We start from the raw sequence: 18341 nt of genomic DNA on the forward strand, positions 1-18341 counted from the left end.
CTTATTTCAACGGAGAGATTAAAGTAGCACGTTTTAGTGTGATAAGTAAATCACAGGGGGAAAAAACTCTTCTTTGGTCACATTCAGGACTATTTTAGGACTCCTTCAGGGTGCCCTGATTGAAGCCAATTGCCACAGAGGCAAGACCCTTTCCTTTCCATCATCCGTGTCCTCAGCCAGGCGAGTGCTGGGAAAGCTATCAGTCCTATTCACCACTGTCTCCTTCTGTTGCCCTGGCATGCATTCCAGGTCCAGGTCTCACATGAAGTACCCCTGTAACCCCAGAAAAATTGCTTACCTCTCTAAGCCTCAGTTGTTCAACTGAAAATGGGAGTTTAAAAATACATCTCTCATAGGATTTCTGTGCCTGGCACATTGTTGGTGCTCAAATAATGTAGCTCTTCCTCCTAGTATTATTTACCTTCTCCTATGACTAGATTACAGGCAGTGTCTTCTGCAGCAGCATAACGTAGTGGTTAATGGCAGAGAACAGAAAGCTTGATTACCGAGGCTCAAAACCCAACTTATCCACTCACAAGCTGTGTGATGTTAAGCAAGCTACTTGCCTTCCATTTCTTACCTATAAAATAAGCATCAAAGCAGTATCCACTTCATAGAGTTATTATGAGGATGAGATGAGTTAATATTTGCATATAGCAAGCAATATATAAATGTTTGTTAAACATTACACTGGAAATAGATTAAATTCATGAAGCTCTTCAAACACTGGCTTCCTCTCTTCCTTTCCTATCCTGCTTGCATTTATACCATATATTTCCTTTAAAGTCAGAATCCATTACACACACACACACACACACACACACACACACACACACACACACACACGAGACTATGTTTGTAAACACAGCCAGCCACATGCCTTTCCTTGAACCTCCACAGCATTATTTTTTCTTTAGCACTCTGCTGCTGCTGCCTCACATCTGCTTTTAGGACTACCTCAGGAGCACTTCCATGTCGGCACTTTGATGCCATGATGGAGCGATCCCCAAGGTAACCCTCCCATTAAAAAACACACTGAGCAGGGAAGAGCCGGACTTCAATGTGCCTGAGTAATGTGCCCATGAATCCTACCTAGAGCTTTTGATCATGCTGTATTGTTTTTGATCACGCTGTACTGTTTCCCTCCCTGGATCACTGAGCTCATGTAAAGAATCAGGAAAGAGCCTGGCCTGTGTGGCTCAATGGTTGAGCATTGACTTATGACTCAGGAGGTCACAGTTCCATTACTCGTCAGGGCACATGCCCAGGTTGTGAGTTCAATCCCCAGTGGGGGGACATGCAGGAGGCAGCTGACCAATTACTTTCATCATTGATGCTTCTACCTATCTCTCCATCTCCCTTTCTCTCTGAAATAAATTTTAAAAATATATTTTAAAAAATAAGAATTTTGCCATGGTATTTTTTTTTAAGTTCTTGAAGGTCAGGACTCTGTTGGGCACATCCTTGGTTATTCTCCACCTCTGGCATCTCCCTAAAAATATGTTTATTAATAACCACCGAAAAGGAGTGCCTTAGCTCCAGGGTAAGTAAGTACATGATATCTTGTTCTTCCCCGAGAGACTTGAGCTAAAACATCATTCTCAGATGCCCAGAACAGAATGGGAAAGCTGAAAAGTCCTGTTGGAAGTCAGCTTCTAGACATCAGTCGATAAAGGAGTCAGAACCTGAGAGGGTGGGAGGACCAGTCCACAACACTCCTTACACCATTCTTCTGTTCTATTCTTCAAAGTTTCCTTGTCTGGACACAAAGCCTCCTCACTCTTGGTTGTTCCTGAGGCCCATGAGCTGGCCTCAGATTTAGAAAAGATATCAGAGTAGCTTGTACCCTAATAAATTATTCAAGGGCCTTCGCATGCACTTGTAAGCATGAAATACATCCAGTTGAGTGGCAGTGGATACACTGCATTGTTTTAGAGCATCCGAGTGCTCTCATTTTTGTCACAGCAGAATTTCGAATTTCTGTCTTCCTGACATGTTCAGAGGCCATCGGTGGAGCCTCAGTCATTATCTACCCCAGGGGAGGGAGACAGGCAGAAGGAGGGGGAGGTACAGTTGCTGGCCATGGTATCTATGCAAACCCATGCAGCATTTGGGAGTTCTTTGCAGCAAGGATATCGCTGAAGTATGAGGAGTCATATCAGTGGCCATTGGGGCCATCATTTTGTCACTTTCCTCCTATGTCTCTTTGGAGATTGTTTCTCCCCATAAAAGTCAGATCTCTTCACTTTTGCATCATCAGTTCACTTTTTTGTTGAACACCAGAACTTCTTTTGAATGGAAAAGCTTTATACAGCTGCTGTTTTTCATTCCTTGAGGGATTTATATTTTTTTCTATTTTGACTGTCAGCAATTTTCAACCAGCATGTCAGTAGAATTTTTGTTTGTTGGTTGTTTTGTTTTGTTTTGTTTTTAATCACAAGAATTTTTAAAACATGTGATACCTGACTATTTAGTTGGGGCAGTGACTAAATAGATTGTCAAATTAAAAAAATACAACCACCACAACAATAGGCATCTGGTATGAATGAATCAAAATTATTTTGTGTCAGATTGGTAAAAAATACATTTTTGCTGTGCCACAGAATTTTAGTAATTAGCCTATGGGTGTATGAGATGAAAAGGTTGAAAAATCGCTGTTCCAAGTGGTTCAAACAGTATATTATGCTGCATTATACTGGTATGAGTGACACACTCAATTGAAAGCATACAAATGTTTTATTAAGAAAACATATAGGGGGCTCTGCTTTTAGCCTTTGTCAGCTGGCCTTATCCTTCTGAACTTAACTCCCTTCTCTGTTGATTTTATTCCAGAAAATTGTAGCATTGCTCTTTATTGTGGTTTGATGTTTTATAATCTCATTCTATTATGGGGCATTTTGTTTTAATTGAGCTAGTAACCATCCCTATTATATTAAACCACTTGAACTCATTGAATTTTAGAGCTAGAAGAGACTTATGAGTCTGGAGAGTTGACTCATCCTATGGTTGTGGAATTTGTCCCTGATCAGTTACTGCTCGCAGGAATGGATTTCTTGTGCTCTTACTAATTTGTTTAGGATATCAATGTTTTCCTATCTTAACTCTCAATATTTTCCATTCGTCTATGCTCCTCAGTAGACCAGAAAAATAATGTAAGCAGTTTTGCAAAAATAGTGCAAGGTTAGTGCAAAAAGACTTACGCATTTACGTTAACAGCAAATGCAAATAGTCTAACTGTAGGTTATATGCAACAAAGGGAAATTCAGTAAGACTGTTTTCTGTCTCAAAGCCTTTACTATTCAGAACTATTTGGGGGCTAATTCATTATACCAGTACCGTCTGCATTTTTGCAAATGAACTCCAGATCCCTTAGCTGACACCTTGAAACTTATAAACTGACCACTCCTTATCCTTACTTTTTCATTGGCTCTTCTTGACTTTGGCATATCTCTGCTTAGTCATTTGGTGCACCAAAATCTTCACATTTGTTCCTTTAGTTAGCAAGGCAAAGCTTTGGGGTTGAAAGGGGGTTCCCAGGGTTTGCTCACCTAGTCTATAATAGTAATCTGAACTGTGCTCTAATCTCATTCATCATTCTTATTCCAGGTTAGGTAAATTCATCACTGGGGAATTTTACATTCTTTACTATGATTAATGATAAATAACCCTCTCAAACACCAGTTCACTTAATTCTTGTTTTTTACTGACTAAAATTTCAATTTCTATGAAACAATAAAGGTAGAGATGATAATGCAAAAAAAAAATTGCTAAATTGAATACAGAGCTGGTTATATCTTACTGACTAATAGGACAGGTTTTGGGGTTGTTGTTTTTCTCTGTTTGGGGAATTTGGTGACACACACATACATGTATCAGAGTCTCATAGAGTCCTTTGAAATGACCTTGTCATATTCCTGGTTTCCTCACTAATGGATTAAATAGAACTTTGACACATGCTTCCTGGCATATTGTAGAGTATAAATTTGATTTTAATTATAATATCCTCATTTGAGAATGACAAGTATATCTGGTATACCCCCAATTTTCTGTCCTGTACCCATGCTGATATCAAAATTAATCAAAAGTTCACTTCAGAATCTTTCTCAACACAAGTGCCCAGAACGCACTAGAGGCAATAAATGGGAATCGATGGGAATTAATTTTTCATCACCGCCATATTGGCACATGTTTTGTTTTAATTGCTTTTAAAATTTGCTGATTAGACCAAAGATATTTTTTCCTGTAAGATAACAGACACAAGCTGACAGCCTCAGGATTAAATCCAGCACCATAAAGATGGTGTGGTTGGGCACACAATACTTTACTGCTGTCATCTGCATGTCTTTAGAGGTATACACTTGTAAGTTTTCCTCACCCCACAGCGATGTGGTGCACACACTAGCCAGGCAGTCACCTTACTTTCCTTTGCTGGTTCCTAAGGATGCTTGCAGTTACTGCAGGTCCACTGAAATACAGGTAGGGAGAGACTAAGTTGTATCAAGTTGTCAAGCTGCATAATGCCAAATACTAGCAATTTCACATGATCCAACTAGTCAGGAAAAAGAATCAGTTATACTGTCCTTCATGATCATCCAGGTTTAAAGCAACTTATTTTCTATTTTAAATCACTGATCATCAAAAAGAAGTGCTGATTGCACACCTATCTGCACAAAGCCTTGTGGCAGATTCCAGGGCTGGCAGACAGAAACGCACACCCTGCTTTGGAGGAGCTCACATCTCCTCTTCAAGGTGTGAACTGTCTTATTTTCTCTTAGATTATGAGCTCTTTGAAGGCAGCGGCTGTGCTTTCATTAAATAATTATACACACACACACTTTTCTTCTGGAAGTACGCACACACACGATTTTAACAGTAGTTAGCTCTGAAAGAAGAATTAGAGCTGTTCAGAAAAGGTTTCCCTTTTCCCCTCTGCTTATCTTACTTCCTAATTTTCTTCAGTGAACGTATACCACTTTTATATTAATGTGACACCGTTTCAACAAGAACACAATGCTACCCTCTAACACGGGTGGGCAAACTTTTTGACTCAAGGGCCACAATGGGTTCTTAAACTGGACCGGAGGGCCGGAACAAAAGCATGGATGGAGTGTTTGTGTGAACTAATATAAATTCAAAGTAAACATCATTACATAAAAGGGTACGGTCTTTTTTTTTTTTTAGTTTTATTCATTTCAAACGGGCTGGATCTGGCCCGCGGGCCGTAGTTTGCCCACGGCTGCGTCTAACATGTACTGGCAAGGTCTTTACCACCCACAAATGTGCTGGGGTTTTTTCAGGCTTTGGAGGTTAAGGTCCAAGAAACAAACTATGGTGATGGATCAAAGAATTAAGATGGCTCTCTCTATCTATTGTATAAAGATTAGCATGATTTTTTATGATAACAATAAAGAATTAATTCAATATTTAGCATTAGTCACCTCAGAAAGGTTACAAGAAAAGAATAGAATCTGAGTAAACCAAATAAAGTGTGAATCATACTTCTTCCATTTGAAATAAAATCATTCTAAATAAGAAATTTAAAGACCTCTTTTTTATCATTTGATTTCCATCCCCCCCCGCCCCCGCCCCCAAGAGAGATTCATTTGTGGTCATCTTTATTATTTAAAAAAAGATGTTATTTTTGAAAACATTTTTACATCATTTTAAATAATAAAAACACTTGCAATTGACTTTTTTATTATAAAAGTAGCACATATTTATAATGGAAAATTTAGAAATTCACCCCTAATTCTATTAGCCACAGATAAGCACTAATAACTTTTGTATCCATCCATAAAGTTGATAACCATCCTATTATTTCAAAACAGCAGGTTGCCGTGGCCCGTGTTGCTCTGTGACCAGAGCTTTCTGGGCAGGAAAAGTAAAATCACATGGTACCAGCCACCCATGAAAAGAATGCGCTCACACTCCTCTTCACTCTGCATTGCCTCCAGGACAGATCTCAGTGGACGGGTTTATGCGCTACCTGAGTGGAGAAGAAAACGGAGTCGTTTCACCTGAGAAACTGGATTTGAATGAAGATATGTCTCAGCCCCTTTCTCACTATTTCATTAATTCCTCGCACAACACCTACCTCACAGGTACGACTTGGTAATTCTTTAACAGTTTTTGAGCCAGTCTCACCAAATCTCACCAGCCTCTGCTTCCGTTCCTATAAGTGAAGGTACATTTGCTTTTGTTTCCTGTGAAATCCCTCTGAGAACTGGGGTCATGACCAGAGGCTCCAGAGGTAAGCAGTCGTGTCCTTATGTTTATGACACAATATCATTTCTTCACGTGTATCTCCATCTAAGTTTCCAAGCCTTCTAAAAGGTATCTGTGTGTGGCATCTTCAAACCAATGGAATTTTTGTGTAAATGAGCTCATTCTTCAGTGGACTTAAAGCCATTTACAATCCTACTTGTTATCTGCAGGTCTTTTATCTACAGAAAAATTCTGAAGGCATTAATAAATTCTGCACAAAGCAAATTGACAGTTTGCTCAAGGTATAACAGGGTTTTAGATATGAAAAAAAAAAATTGACCTGTGAATGACAACCTATATTTTTTATAAATATTACAATGAAGGAGTAAAAAACAAGTATTTCCCAATTTGTCCTAAATTGAGTATTGTCGTGGTTTTTAGTAGATCACTAAATCAAAAAATATTAAAACATATATATGCACACATAATACACATATGTTATCTCAACATAGTTTTAAGTTAAAATCTATAACATACAGATTTCAGTAACCTGAAATGTTTTTACAATCAAAATACATTTCCAGGAGAATACTTTCTGTATAGCAGATCTCTAATCACAGGCATTGAAAAGAATTTGTGGAAAATCTACTGGTTAATTAAAAAAGAAAAACAAGTTTTTTTGTTTGTTTTTGTTTTTAATTTGTTTTATTGCTTAAAATATTACAAAGAGTAGTACATAGGTCTCCTTTTTATTTTCCCCCTTGACCTTCCCCCGGCCTCCCCTACCCCGCAGTGTCTTGTGTCCATTGGTTATGCTTATATGCATGCATACAAGTCCTTTGGTTGATCTCTTACACACACACACACACACACACCCCGCCCAACCCTTCCCGGCCTTCCTGCTGTAGTTTGGCAGTCTATTCGATGCTGCTCTGCCTCTGTATCTATTTTTGTTCATCAGTTTATAATGGTCTTTATTATCCATAAATGAGTGAGATCATGTGGTATTTTTCTTTTATTGACTGGTTTTAAAAGCCATGTCACTCTCCTGCTTCACGCAATTCATTTCCAAATGAGTATAAGATAAGAGAGACCTGAAGACCCACAGTGCAACCAGAGTCTGGGGTGTCATTTAGACTCTATGCCTTGTAAATGTTCCCCATGTCTTGGGGGAGGTTTTGATGTGCTCATGGCTCATTGCTCAGAGGTGTGTGATTTGGTGGAGTAGACCAGTAACACTACCTGTGGCATGACCAGGGAGACCCAGGCAATGGAGACTTCTCCAAGGGAGTCTCACAGGGTTCAGCCATCTGGCACCTAAGCAGTTCTTTCTTCCCAATTCCTTAAAGAGGCCTAGTCCTCCTGGTTCAAATGCAGTTGGAGTTGGTATCAGGTTCTGCACTGGCCTGGCATCCCACACTCCATGAAAAATAGTTTAGAATAGAAATTACATGGATAGAAATGTAGCCTTGAGACAGTTGGAATGGGCTGTCAGGATGATCCTGTGTAATCAGAGACCATCTATTCTGAGTCATATAATCTGAGTTCCATAGTCATTTGAACTGCAACTCGCATGATGTTTAGGAAAATTAGATTGGCCCTCAGGCTACTTGTGGTCTATTTTATTTCAACTGACATTATCTACTAAAAGAGATCCATGCCATAAAACTAACTAGATTCATGTTTGGCCCATCCAAACCCTATTCTCATCACCCCTTTCTGCATTAACAAATCACTCCAAAACTCATAAAACAGCCACTATTTACTTTTTGGATCCATATTCTTTATGTCAGGAATTCAGGCAGGACACAGAGGGGATGGCTTGTCTCTGCTCTCTGGTGTCATGGGCCTCAGCTGGGAAGTGAATGGCTCAGGGTAACACTAACATCTTGGGAATTGGGATCATCTGGAAGTTTCTCCTCCAACGTGTGTGGCACTTGGGCTGGGGCCATACAACAGCTGGGCCCCATTAGGACTGCTGACCTAATGGCCAGCAGGAGGCCTCGCCAAGTGGTGTGGGCTTCCTCACAGCATGGCAGCCCCAGGGTAGAGATACTACTTACATGGCAGCTCACAGCTACGAAAACGAGTGTCCCAAAGAACAAGGAGGAACATTAATTGCCTTTTTGCCTTTAACCTCTGAAGTTCCGTATTGCCACTTCCTTCTTTATTTGTCCAAACAGTCACAGTCCTATCCAGATTCAAAGGGAGGGGACATAGACCAGAGCTCTGGGTTGGAGGGGTGTCAAGATATCTTTAGCCCTGTTGTAAAACCACTAACTGTAAGAGAAGAGTGTCCACTCAGCCCACTTCCCTGGATTCCGTTTCTTAGGCCTATTTCAAAGGTTTTGCAGCTCCCACTTAAATTTCTAAGCCTTTATAAAGGGCTTTTCCCTTCTCAAGCCTCTTTAATCTTATTTGGTACCATTGACCTATTGGGAAGTCTGATGAAGTCTAGGAACCGTTCTAGTGTTCAATGTATAAAATAAAGTACGTACATAGGATTAAAGAGGAAATAAATTCTATTGAAATGTTTTTATCAAATACTAAAAATCAAATCTGTGGTAAAGTAATACATATTTTATTAATACAATAAAATTTTCGTGTAAATAGCATGTTGTGATATCTGCTACAATTAGAATATGACATGAGAATATCTGGGATTTCCACTCGTGACAAAGTCATAGGTCCTGTTAGTACTGCTGTGATTTTTACCTGCATTCATAAATGAAGAGAAAGTTAAATTTTACATAAAGGTTAAAATTAAAGATGTGATCTTTTTTCTCATTTAAGTTTGAGGAGAGAGATCTATAAAACCTCAAGATAAGAGTGTAGAGCTTTGATTTGATAGGATCATAGAAATACAACTTCAAAGACCTTAGCCCATGAGAGAATTTTGCATTTCTTGTATACTCAGGATGACATGATTCTTAAATGCATATCCAGTTAAATTTTGGACACTGGTTTCATCTACCTGGAAAGTCACAATATGCAGTAATTATGCCAATAGTCCTTTTAAATCCTCAAATGCTTTCAACTGATCTATTTAATACAGTTTTTCTATTATTTGTCATATAATAAATGAGTCAGTGATACCAAAATGATTGAATGACAAGTCTGCCTGGATATACACTCTGTTCTTTATAACTTCTTTCAAAATATATTAATTTTTCTCTGTCTGTGTATCATTATGGACCTATGGTTTTCAGATTTTTATGTTTGTTCCTTCAAACAAAGCCACTTTTGATGCTCAAACTGCCTCAGCATTTGTTGGTGGCAACATATTTTAGGCTGGTTTCTATGTCTTTTTGGCATCACCCATTGGTCTTTGAAAATGTCTTTGCTTTCTGGTACATGAAGATCTTCCAGGCTCACCTTGTTTATTTCTACGAAACACATGGAACCAGACTTTTCCCCAATGATTCCTCGTTCCTTTTAGGGGGAAAGAAATTGTATGAGTAATAGCAATTTGGATCCTGCCCTGCCTTATAAAACGATGTTTCTAGACCTTTTTCATGAACAAAACAAAATAAAAACTTTATTTTATTTTTTCTTGTTAAGGCACAAGTTCACATACATATTTTCATTTTTACCTCCCAATTAAAATTGATTCTATAGCTGTGCATCCTTTATTAATCTTCATACCTAACAAATTATACATAATTACTTATTCACTTTACTGACAACACAATGATAGCTCTAAAATTGTTCAAGATTAATACAAACTACAGAATACTGTGCAAATTTTTGTCTGCAGTTCTTTTTTTTTTTTTAAACTGAATTTCACTGAGGATTTCAGTCCAATTAAGTTCTCCCACAATCACTGATTTGCCCTCCCTCTGAATAGCTTGGTAAGCACAGATGTGGTATAGAATTTGGCTCCACTTGTTAGCTTGTTTAGGGTGTTAGCATATTAATGGAAAACAGTTCTCAAAAGGAAGAACTTTCAGCTACTAGGAAAGAGTCCACTCCTTTTTTGATGAAGGAAGAACTCAAATAACTGTCTAAATTTTTGTACAGTAGTTTCATATTACCACCATCTGAATCATATGTATGATTTCTGAACAAGTAAACCAGTTCCCTCTCCAATTATTTAATATCTAATAGTAGAATTAGCATATTTTCAAATATTTAATTTTTTAAACTGTTACCTATGTTAAATGATGTTCTGATTTTTTTAAGTTTTAAAAAATTTATCTTGTTCACTTTCCTGAGCTATGTCTTGTATACCAAAGTTTGCATTATAAAATCCACATTTTAATAATATTACCTTGTCCCAATATCAAAGTCTTTCCTTTTCCTACAGGGAAATTAAGGAAGATTTCATATAATTAGCCAAAAATAATTATATATAAATATGAATACAGGCTCTTGAAGCTTTACCTAAAATCCTCTTTTGACTTAGAGGTAAAATCTGATTTTACTTTATACAATATTAGTAGTATCATTGTTTTACTTCTAGATAATCTAAATGTATATATAACTCATATACCTTTGGGTAAATATAAACATTAATGATACAGAAATTCAAACTTCCCAAGGACAATTACGAATATTATAATAAATAGCATAATAAAGAAAATAAAAATATAACCAATGTATGTATAACTTAATAAAATCCAATTAAATGCTAAAATTCAATATTAATATGAGTTAGAGCTCATTTTACAGCTACTTACAGAACAAGTGGAAACTTTTTATATAAAAACAGTATTTTATATAAAAGCTATTTGGGAGCAAAAGGAAAGCTTTCCTATTCAAATAGGTTTGAAAAATGTTAGGTACAAACAAAATTGGCACCTACTGCAGTATGTTTTTAATATAGAAATGAAGGCTTACAGATTCACATTATTAAGGTTATGACCAACCCTCCCCTCCCTATCCCCCATCCTTCTTATTTTCTTAGAGCATTTTAGGAACTGGTATACCTGAGAAATGACAGTCCAAATTCAAACAAGGAGAATTTTGATATTTAGAATGTTTTCTTTTGAGCACTCAAATGGACTATAAAAATTAAATCTACACTATGAAACCAATCAGTTTAGCAATGCATTATTATTATGATGTCTATTTCTCTCCTCATTATTGCCCCTTTGTTAACTATCAAGACACCCAAGAGGAAATATAAAATCAGATGATTGAGGGGAATATTTGCACAGAACGAGTTGATTTTTAATTACGATGGCCATTTTCTAGGGTTTGGATAGTCTTGGCAGTACATCAAGTAGTGCTTATGTTTTAAATTATTGTTTTTCCTTGAGAAATCTACCCTTATGACTCAAAACAAAAGTCTCTCCAGATAGAACAGTATGCACTCATTTCAACCTGTAGTTTTTCAGCTCGTCATAAATCTTCCCATATTACAAACCATTTGGGAGATAATGGCTCCATATACACCAGCAAGGCAAAGTGGTATAACTGAATAATTAACATCCTTGTTCAACTTAAAAAGGAAAACATAACTTTAGGTTTTAGTTATTCCTCTTACAAATTATATTATCTGATTGAATGAATCAATTAATCATTCAACTCCTCTCTCTCATATATGTTCTTAGCTACAAAAATCTCATATATGTTCTTGAGTCATTCTAGAAATGACGCAAGATATATTTTGACCCTTGTCAGTCTTCCACTGCCAACCCTTTCACATCTCTCCCACTCATTTAGCTTCCAACATATGCAACCTGTTGTTTTTGGTTTAAATCACAGACAAACCTATGAAAGTTGGGTGATAGAATGGAAAGAAGTTGAACTGAGCAAATAAATAGACCACCTTTAAATTTGCCTCTAAGTAAAATACATGTCAGAGTATGTTGGGCTATAAGTAACATAATAATATTACTTTTTCAAATTTTATTTTGCAATTACAGTTTATAGCCAATACTATTTTGTATTAGTTTCAGGCGGATGGCATAGTGGTTAGATAATCATAAACTTGATAAAGTGTTCCTCCCAATATTTCAAGTACTCACCTGGCACCATACATAATTATTACAGTATCTCTATGTTCCCTGTGCTGTACTATAAATCCCAGTGACTATTTTGTAAGTACCAATTTGTACTTTCTTAATCCCTTAACCTTTTTCACCCTTCCTCACAACCCCCTATTCCTCTGGCACCCATCAGTTAGTTCTCTGTATCTATAAGTCTGCTTCTATTTCATTTGTTCATTTATTTTGTTCTTTAGATTTCACATATAAGTGAGATCATATGGTATTTGTCTTACTTTGGCTGGTTTACTTAAGATACTATTACTTAATGGCTTAAATATTAGGGAATTTATTACCTCATACAACAAAAGGTCCAGAAGCAGGCTGGTTGACCATTGATTAAATCAGGTATTTATTGATGTCATGGGAGGCCCAGATGCTTTCCATCTTTTTGCTCCCTTATGATTTCAATATGACTGTGCAACCTGAATATTGTCTCCCTGTGAAATAAGGTCCACATGTGGCACAGGGCAAATCCCTGTCTTGTGAGCCTTTGTAAGAGTGAAGTCCCCTCACCAAGTAGACTTTCCTTTATGTCCTATTAGATATAGCCCAGATATAACACCACACAGCAATGCCCACTTGAACCACTAACATGGGCCACAGAACTTCTGCTACTGGCTGAGAAGAGTTAATACTTACCCCAGGTCTGGGGAGGGGAACCTGAAGCATAATAGAACCTAAATAGAAAATTCTATTGGCAAAGAAAAAGAGGAAGAAGAGAAAGAAAGGGCAACCAGAGTTTAGGGTGAGTTTAAACACCCTGGCACATAAGAAACTTCTTTATTTGTGCTTGCCTCCCTACCTAGATGGTGAAGGTAGGGAGTATGCCTCATGTCATTTTTATATCCCCAGTATTTTGTATCCCACAGAGAATGTATGTGGGAATATGCACAGATTCTAATAATTAGTAAGGCACACATTTAAAGTTGTTTTCCCACTTTCCTACCTAAGCCATCTTATGACAGTTGGATCTATGCTCAAGAGAGTTTCATCGTCTCCCTGAGACTGCAGACAGACACTATAGAAAAGATCAGATCAGACTGGTGCCCCAAGAGACAGTTGAGGTGAACAAAACCTGCTTTGTATTTTAGAGACTTCTCTCAAGGGTAGGTGGGATTACACAGTGGGGCAAAAAGAGGTTTGTAAGTAGGAGAAACACAGACTTTATTCTTATACTATTAGTTATTAACTACTGTATTATTTTTCCATAGGAACAACTCTAAACCTACTTTTGCCCCACCCTGAATGGCTCTGACTGCCTTGAAAGCAAAGAGAAATAGTCCCCATTTCCATTTATTAAAGGAGACAATGCCTATTAAAGGAGGTCACTTAATTAACAAATGAATCATACTCTGGAATCTTCTTCCACTGGAGATTGATGAGAAGACAATAAAAAAATGTTAAATATAAGTATACACAATCATCACCCTTTGCAAGAGGAGAAATTCCTCAGAAGCCTGTGTTAATAGAGGGATTGTTATTTTCAGTTTTCTGGTCTCTTCCATCCTGCATGCCTTGGTTAATCTGAGACAAAAGCTCAAGTGAATGTAGCCAGCTGCCCAGAATGAATGCAGTCAAGTGAGAAGTTGCAGAGCTATGACTTGGGGCAACATTCGGGGTTAATCTCCATGGAGCTTCAGCTCCTAAATTCCATCATGGGCATGGAATGTACTCCAGGGGATGCTCACAGCCAGGCAGATGATGTCAGATACTAGTTTCAGAAATCACAAGGGTTGAGTGACTCATGACATATTATTAATCCCCACCCCTGACAATCCTCTGGCCCCAGAAGCTGTATTTATTGATCTAATCAAATGAAAATATAACGGGACATGGGATCTAAGAATGAGGAGTTAGGAACTAGAGAGGAAAAAAAATAAGCCAGCTTTGAGGCTTTAGGCAGAAAAGGAGAGAATAATGGAGAATATTAATATACATTTTTGGAAAAAATCTACATAAATGAAGGAAAAACATAGAAGGAACCTAATATGCATTCCAAGGAAGAGGACAGTTTTGGAAATATGTGAGTTTTCTCAAAATATGCTTTTGTTGGGAGACTTCCATGTCTAAAAAGATTACTCATTCTAAGAATGAACAAGTTTACTTTGGAGGGATTCTGTTGGGTTTAGGTGTTAGACAGTAAACACAACACACACCCACACACCTCCCATTTTTTAGGTTTTTTTTGTGTTGTTGTTTTTTCAGATTCATTTGCATCTCACAAGCCCATGCCTTACTATGTCTTTCAAAACATTAACTGGCCAAAAAACAAACAAACAAACAAAAAAAAAACATTAACTGGCCAACATTTTTAAAGCACATTAAATTCCTTCTATTTGTTCTTTAAATAATAAATGAAATTGCAAGTAGCCCTCCCTTAAGTTTACCAGGTAAACAACTGTCTTTTCCAGTTCACTTCCCCTACCCCCTTTCCCTTTATGCAGCAAAGACCTTTACTTCCACAAACTTTGAGGCAATTATAAATGGCAAATTGATTATCTAGCACCAGGAACTTTCTAGATTATCTGGTCAGCATTTCTGCTTTTTCAAGCACATTTGCATGTTCCCAATGCCCTATTTTCCACAACAGTGTGGTGAGGATCTCCTGGAGAGGAGGGCGTGGGGACTGGCTGGAGGTGGGCAAAGGGAGGGGGAAAGGAGGACATCTGTAATAGTGCCAACAATAAAGTTTTTAAATTTAATAAAAGAGATAAAATGCTCTATTTTTCCAGTAGAGAAAAGTGATGTGCAAACCTACTCAATCACCTTTCAGTGCATTTACTAGGGCCCTTCGGAACTCAAGAGTGCCACCCTTTTGTTATGCTGGTAATTGGGTGTAGTGACATCCATTTTCTTTGTTCCCTGTCTCCACCAGGCATATCTTGTCCGTCTCAACATCATTTTAACGGTTTTCATCAATGTCATCTTTAAACTCACTATTTTTAAAAGATGATGGAGGCTTATAGAGTATAAATCAGAGAAAATCTTTCATGTGGAAAACCAGACTTCCATTTGTGTATTGGCGGTGGGCTTGTCTTGAAAGTTATTTATTATTAATCTTACAAAAATAATTTGTCAAGAAATTGGTGACTTCTTAAGTGAAACAGGAATAGTTGGGCTTTCATTCCTGCCAGGACTTCTCAGGTGCCTTGAGTATTATAATTCTCATCACTTCACAGGAATATTTCAGTTCTGTTTGAAAAGATTTTTAATTTGGATGATGTTTACCTATTTATTTTGTTGTTGTTGCTTGTGTTTTTGGTCTCTTATCTACAAAACCACTGCTAAATGCAGGTCACAAAGATTTACCTGATGTTTTAAGAGTTTTCTACATTTTTTTAAAGCTATGTGAGCATAGTTTGTATTAAAAACTTACATTTAGAAGATTAATCCATCTCAAGTTTTTGTATATGATGTCAGATAGGTGTCTAATATCATTATTTCACATGTGGCTAACCAGTTGCCTCAGCACCATTTGTTTATTTAAGGAATGATTCTCTCTGCAAGGTCTTGTCTTGGCACCCTTGTTATAAGTTAATTGACCATGAACATGAGGGTTTATTTCTGGACTCTCAGTTCTATTCCAGTGTTCCATATGTCTATCCTTATGCCAGTACTCTGTCTTGATTACTATAGTTTCACAGTTAAGTTTTGAAATTGGGCAGTGTGAGTCCAACTTTGTTCTTATTTTTTAAAGACCATTTTGGGTATTTTGGGCCCTTTACATTTTCATACTAATTTTAGGACCAGCTTGTCAATTTGTGCCAAAAAGCAAGCTAGGATTTTGATGAAAATTGTCAATAGATATTCCAGAAGACCCTTATGGCAGGCAAAAGAAAGATTCATCTGTGGCTTACAGGAAGAGGTAGCCTTTAGCATAGACCAAAAGTACATTCTGAAGAGGAAGGGGTAGGGCACAGGACTTAAGTGCATTTGGCACAGGGAGCTGACCTTTAAGGGGATTGGTTGGGACAAGTATCAAAACAGTGAATATGTGCAAGGGGAATAGAGATTGGCAGGTAGAGTTATGAGATATGGCCAAGATTGGAGTCATAAGACATGATCGGCAGGAGGCAGGTCACAAGGCATGCTCAGTAAGGGGAAGTCACAAGGCATGAGCCAATACCTTCAAGTCTGCAAAATAAACTGATATAATAAATTTTGTGATTAAAGGGACAGCGCAGGGAATGCTGGTCCTCATGTAAATAGTCAGAATTCAAATTGCAGAACTCTTTAGTCATTCAAGCAGGGCCAGAGATCAGATTGCAGGAAGGTCCAGATATTTGCTCACAAAATTATATTAGAATCTTCAGGATTGAACTTTGGGTCAATTTGGGGAGTAGTACTATCTTAATACTAAGTCTCCCACTCCATGAATATGGGATGTCTTTTTTTATATATTTAGGTTGTCTTTAATTTTTAAACAATGTTTTTAAACAAATGTAATTATTTGAGTATAAGTTTTTCATTTCTTTTATCAGGTTTAAAGTTATTCCTATAAAAGAGCACTTTTTGAGATGAGAATGTTTAGCTTTTCTAAGCATTTGTGACTTGCACAAGCATGACAGAGGGGTTGACTTATATAATAATAACCTGTCAACAGTACTCCTTCATAGAAAGACAGAATTATACTGAAATTATAATCCTGGGTCTTCCATTTACTAGCTTCAGAAATTTGGGTAAATGAATTCCTCTATGCCATTTTCATTATCTGAAAATAAGCTTGTTTGTTTGTTTTTAAAGTTAGTAAGCCCAAGAAATCTTTGTAACAAATGTAGTAATACATGCAGGGTTCAAAAAACTATAATTGGCACATGGTAAGAAGTTAATAAAAATGAGTTATTGCTATTGTTACAATGTTTTCTTTCTTGTATTTTTTCTTCCCCAAAACCACTGCTAGGGAGTCACAACTGCATTAAGGATTGTCCCACTACCTTCTGGTATGTTGAGGCAGGAGAAAGGCTGAGAACAACTATTCCATCTCTTAGACACTGCAGTGTTCTTATTGTTGAAGAGCTTGTCTAGGAAGCCACCAATGTCTGCTATGCTTCATGGGATTCTGGGGTTCATTTTGTTGGTGTTTTACAGCTGGCCAGCTGGCTGGAAACTCCTCCGTCGAGATGTACCGTCAAGTGCTCCTGTCTGGTTGTCGCTGTGTGGAGTTGGACTGCTGGAAAGGACGGACTGCAGAGGAGGAACCAGTCATCACCCATGGGTTCACCATGACGACTGAAATATCCTTCAAGGTAGAGGGAATGATTATTGCTAAGAGAGGCAACTGGGGGTGGGGGGGGGGAAGCCACCTAAAGTAGAAAGTCCTAGTGGTTACAGTTAAGTCCATAGGCCTTTAATCATCTCTGCCATTTCAGAGGTTACAGTTTAGCAGTTTATTCATGGGTAGTGGGCACCACGTGAATTGACTCTTACTAACCAAATCTAAGCTGTTTTATGAAAAGAAATGCCAGTGTATTTAGTGCTCTTATTCTTTTACTCTTGCATTTTAACATTGTGAAATGTAACATAAAAATACATACAACTTATTTGTGCATATTAATGAGTGGATAGAAAGTTTACGCCATGTAATCTAAATCAATAAATAGAAACTGATTGGTATCCCAGAAACACCTTATGTACCCATTTCCATCAGAATGACCTCCTTACCCCAGAGAAGACCACCAGACCACCTTCCTGACCCCTGCAGTGATCACTCTTTGCTTTTCTTTAGAGCTGTTCTAGTTTATTTACAGCTCTAAACAACATAGTGTCACCACTTCTTAAACTTGATATAAGTGGACTCATACTCTAGTGTGCATTATTCTGTTTCTTGCTTCTTTCACTCTGCATCATTGGGAGATTTCATCAATATTACTGCATGTATCTCTAGCTTTTTGCTTTTTAGATGATGATGATGATGATATTAATGCCTACTATTAATTATCATACACTATTTTATTCTGAGATACCAGAATGGAATATTGACTATTACATGCCAGTTTGTAGCACATTGGTACCTAGGGAGTCAAAGACCCTAAGAACACACCTGTAAGTTAAAGTTGGGTTTATTGGCTTATGCAACAAGGAAGCACACACGTCATGGGGAACTGTGGTGTCTCAGTACAAATGTGTTAAAGAAGACCTACAGGA

General features: G+C 37.5%; 1 protein-coding gene across 4 annotated transcripts in view; it reads left to right on the forward strand.

The window, feature by feature from the left end:
* PLCB1 (phospholipase C beta 1) overlaps positions 1-18341 on the forward strand; it is a 628875-nt gene that overhangs the window by 464605 nt on the left and 145929 nt on the right. For all 4 annotated transcript variants that reach the window (XM_036322262.1, XM_036322263.1, XM_036322264.1 and 1 more), the window contains exons 10-11: positions 5955-6101; positions 17286-17443. In XM_036322262.1, coding sequence (XP_036178155.1) covers positions 5955-6101; positions 17286-17443 — 305 coding nt within the window. The remainder of the gene's footprint in view (positions 1-5954; positions 6102-17285; positions 17444-18341) is intronic.

The sequence above is a fragment of the Myotis myotis genome, unplaced genomic scaffold (genome assembly GCF_014108235.1).
Source record: "Myotis myotis isolate mMyoMyo1 unplaced genomic scaffold, mMyoMyo1.p scaffold_m19_p_9, whole genome shotgun sequence".
Classification (NCBI taxonomy): domain Eukaryota; kingdom Metazoa; phylum Chordata; class Mammalia; order Chiroptera; family Vespertilionidae; genus Myotis; species Myotis myotis.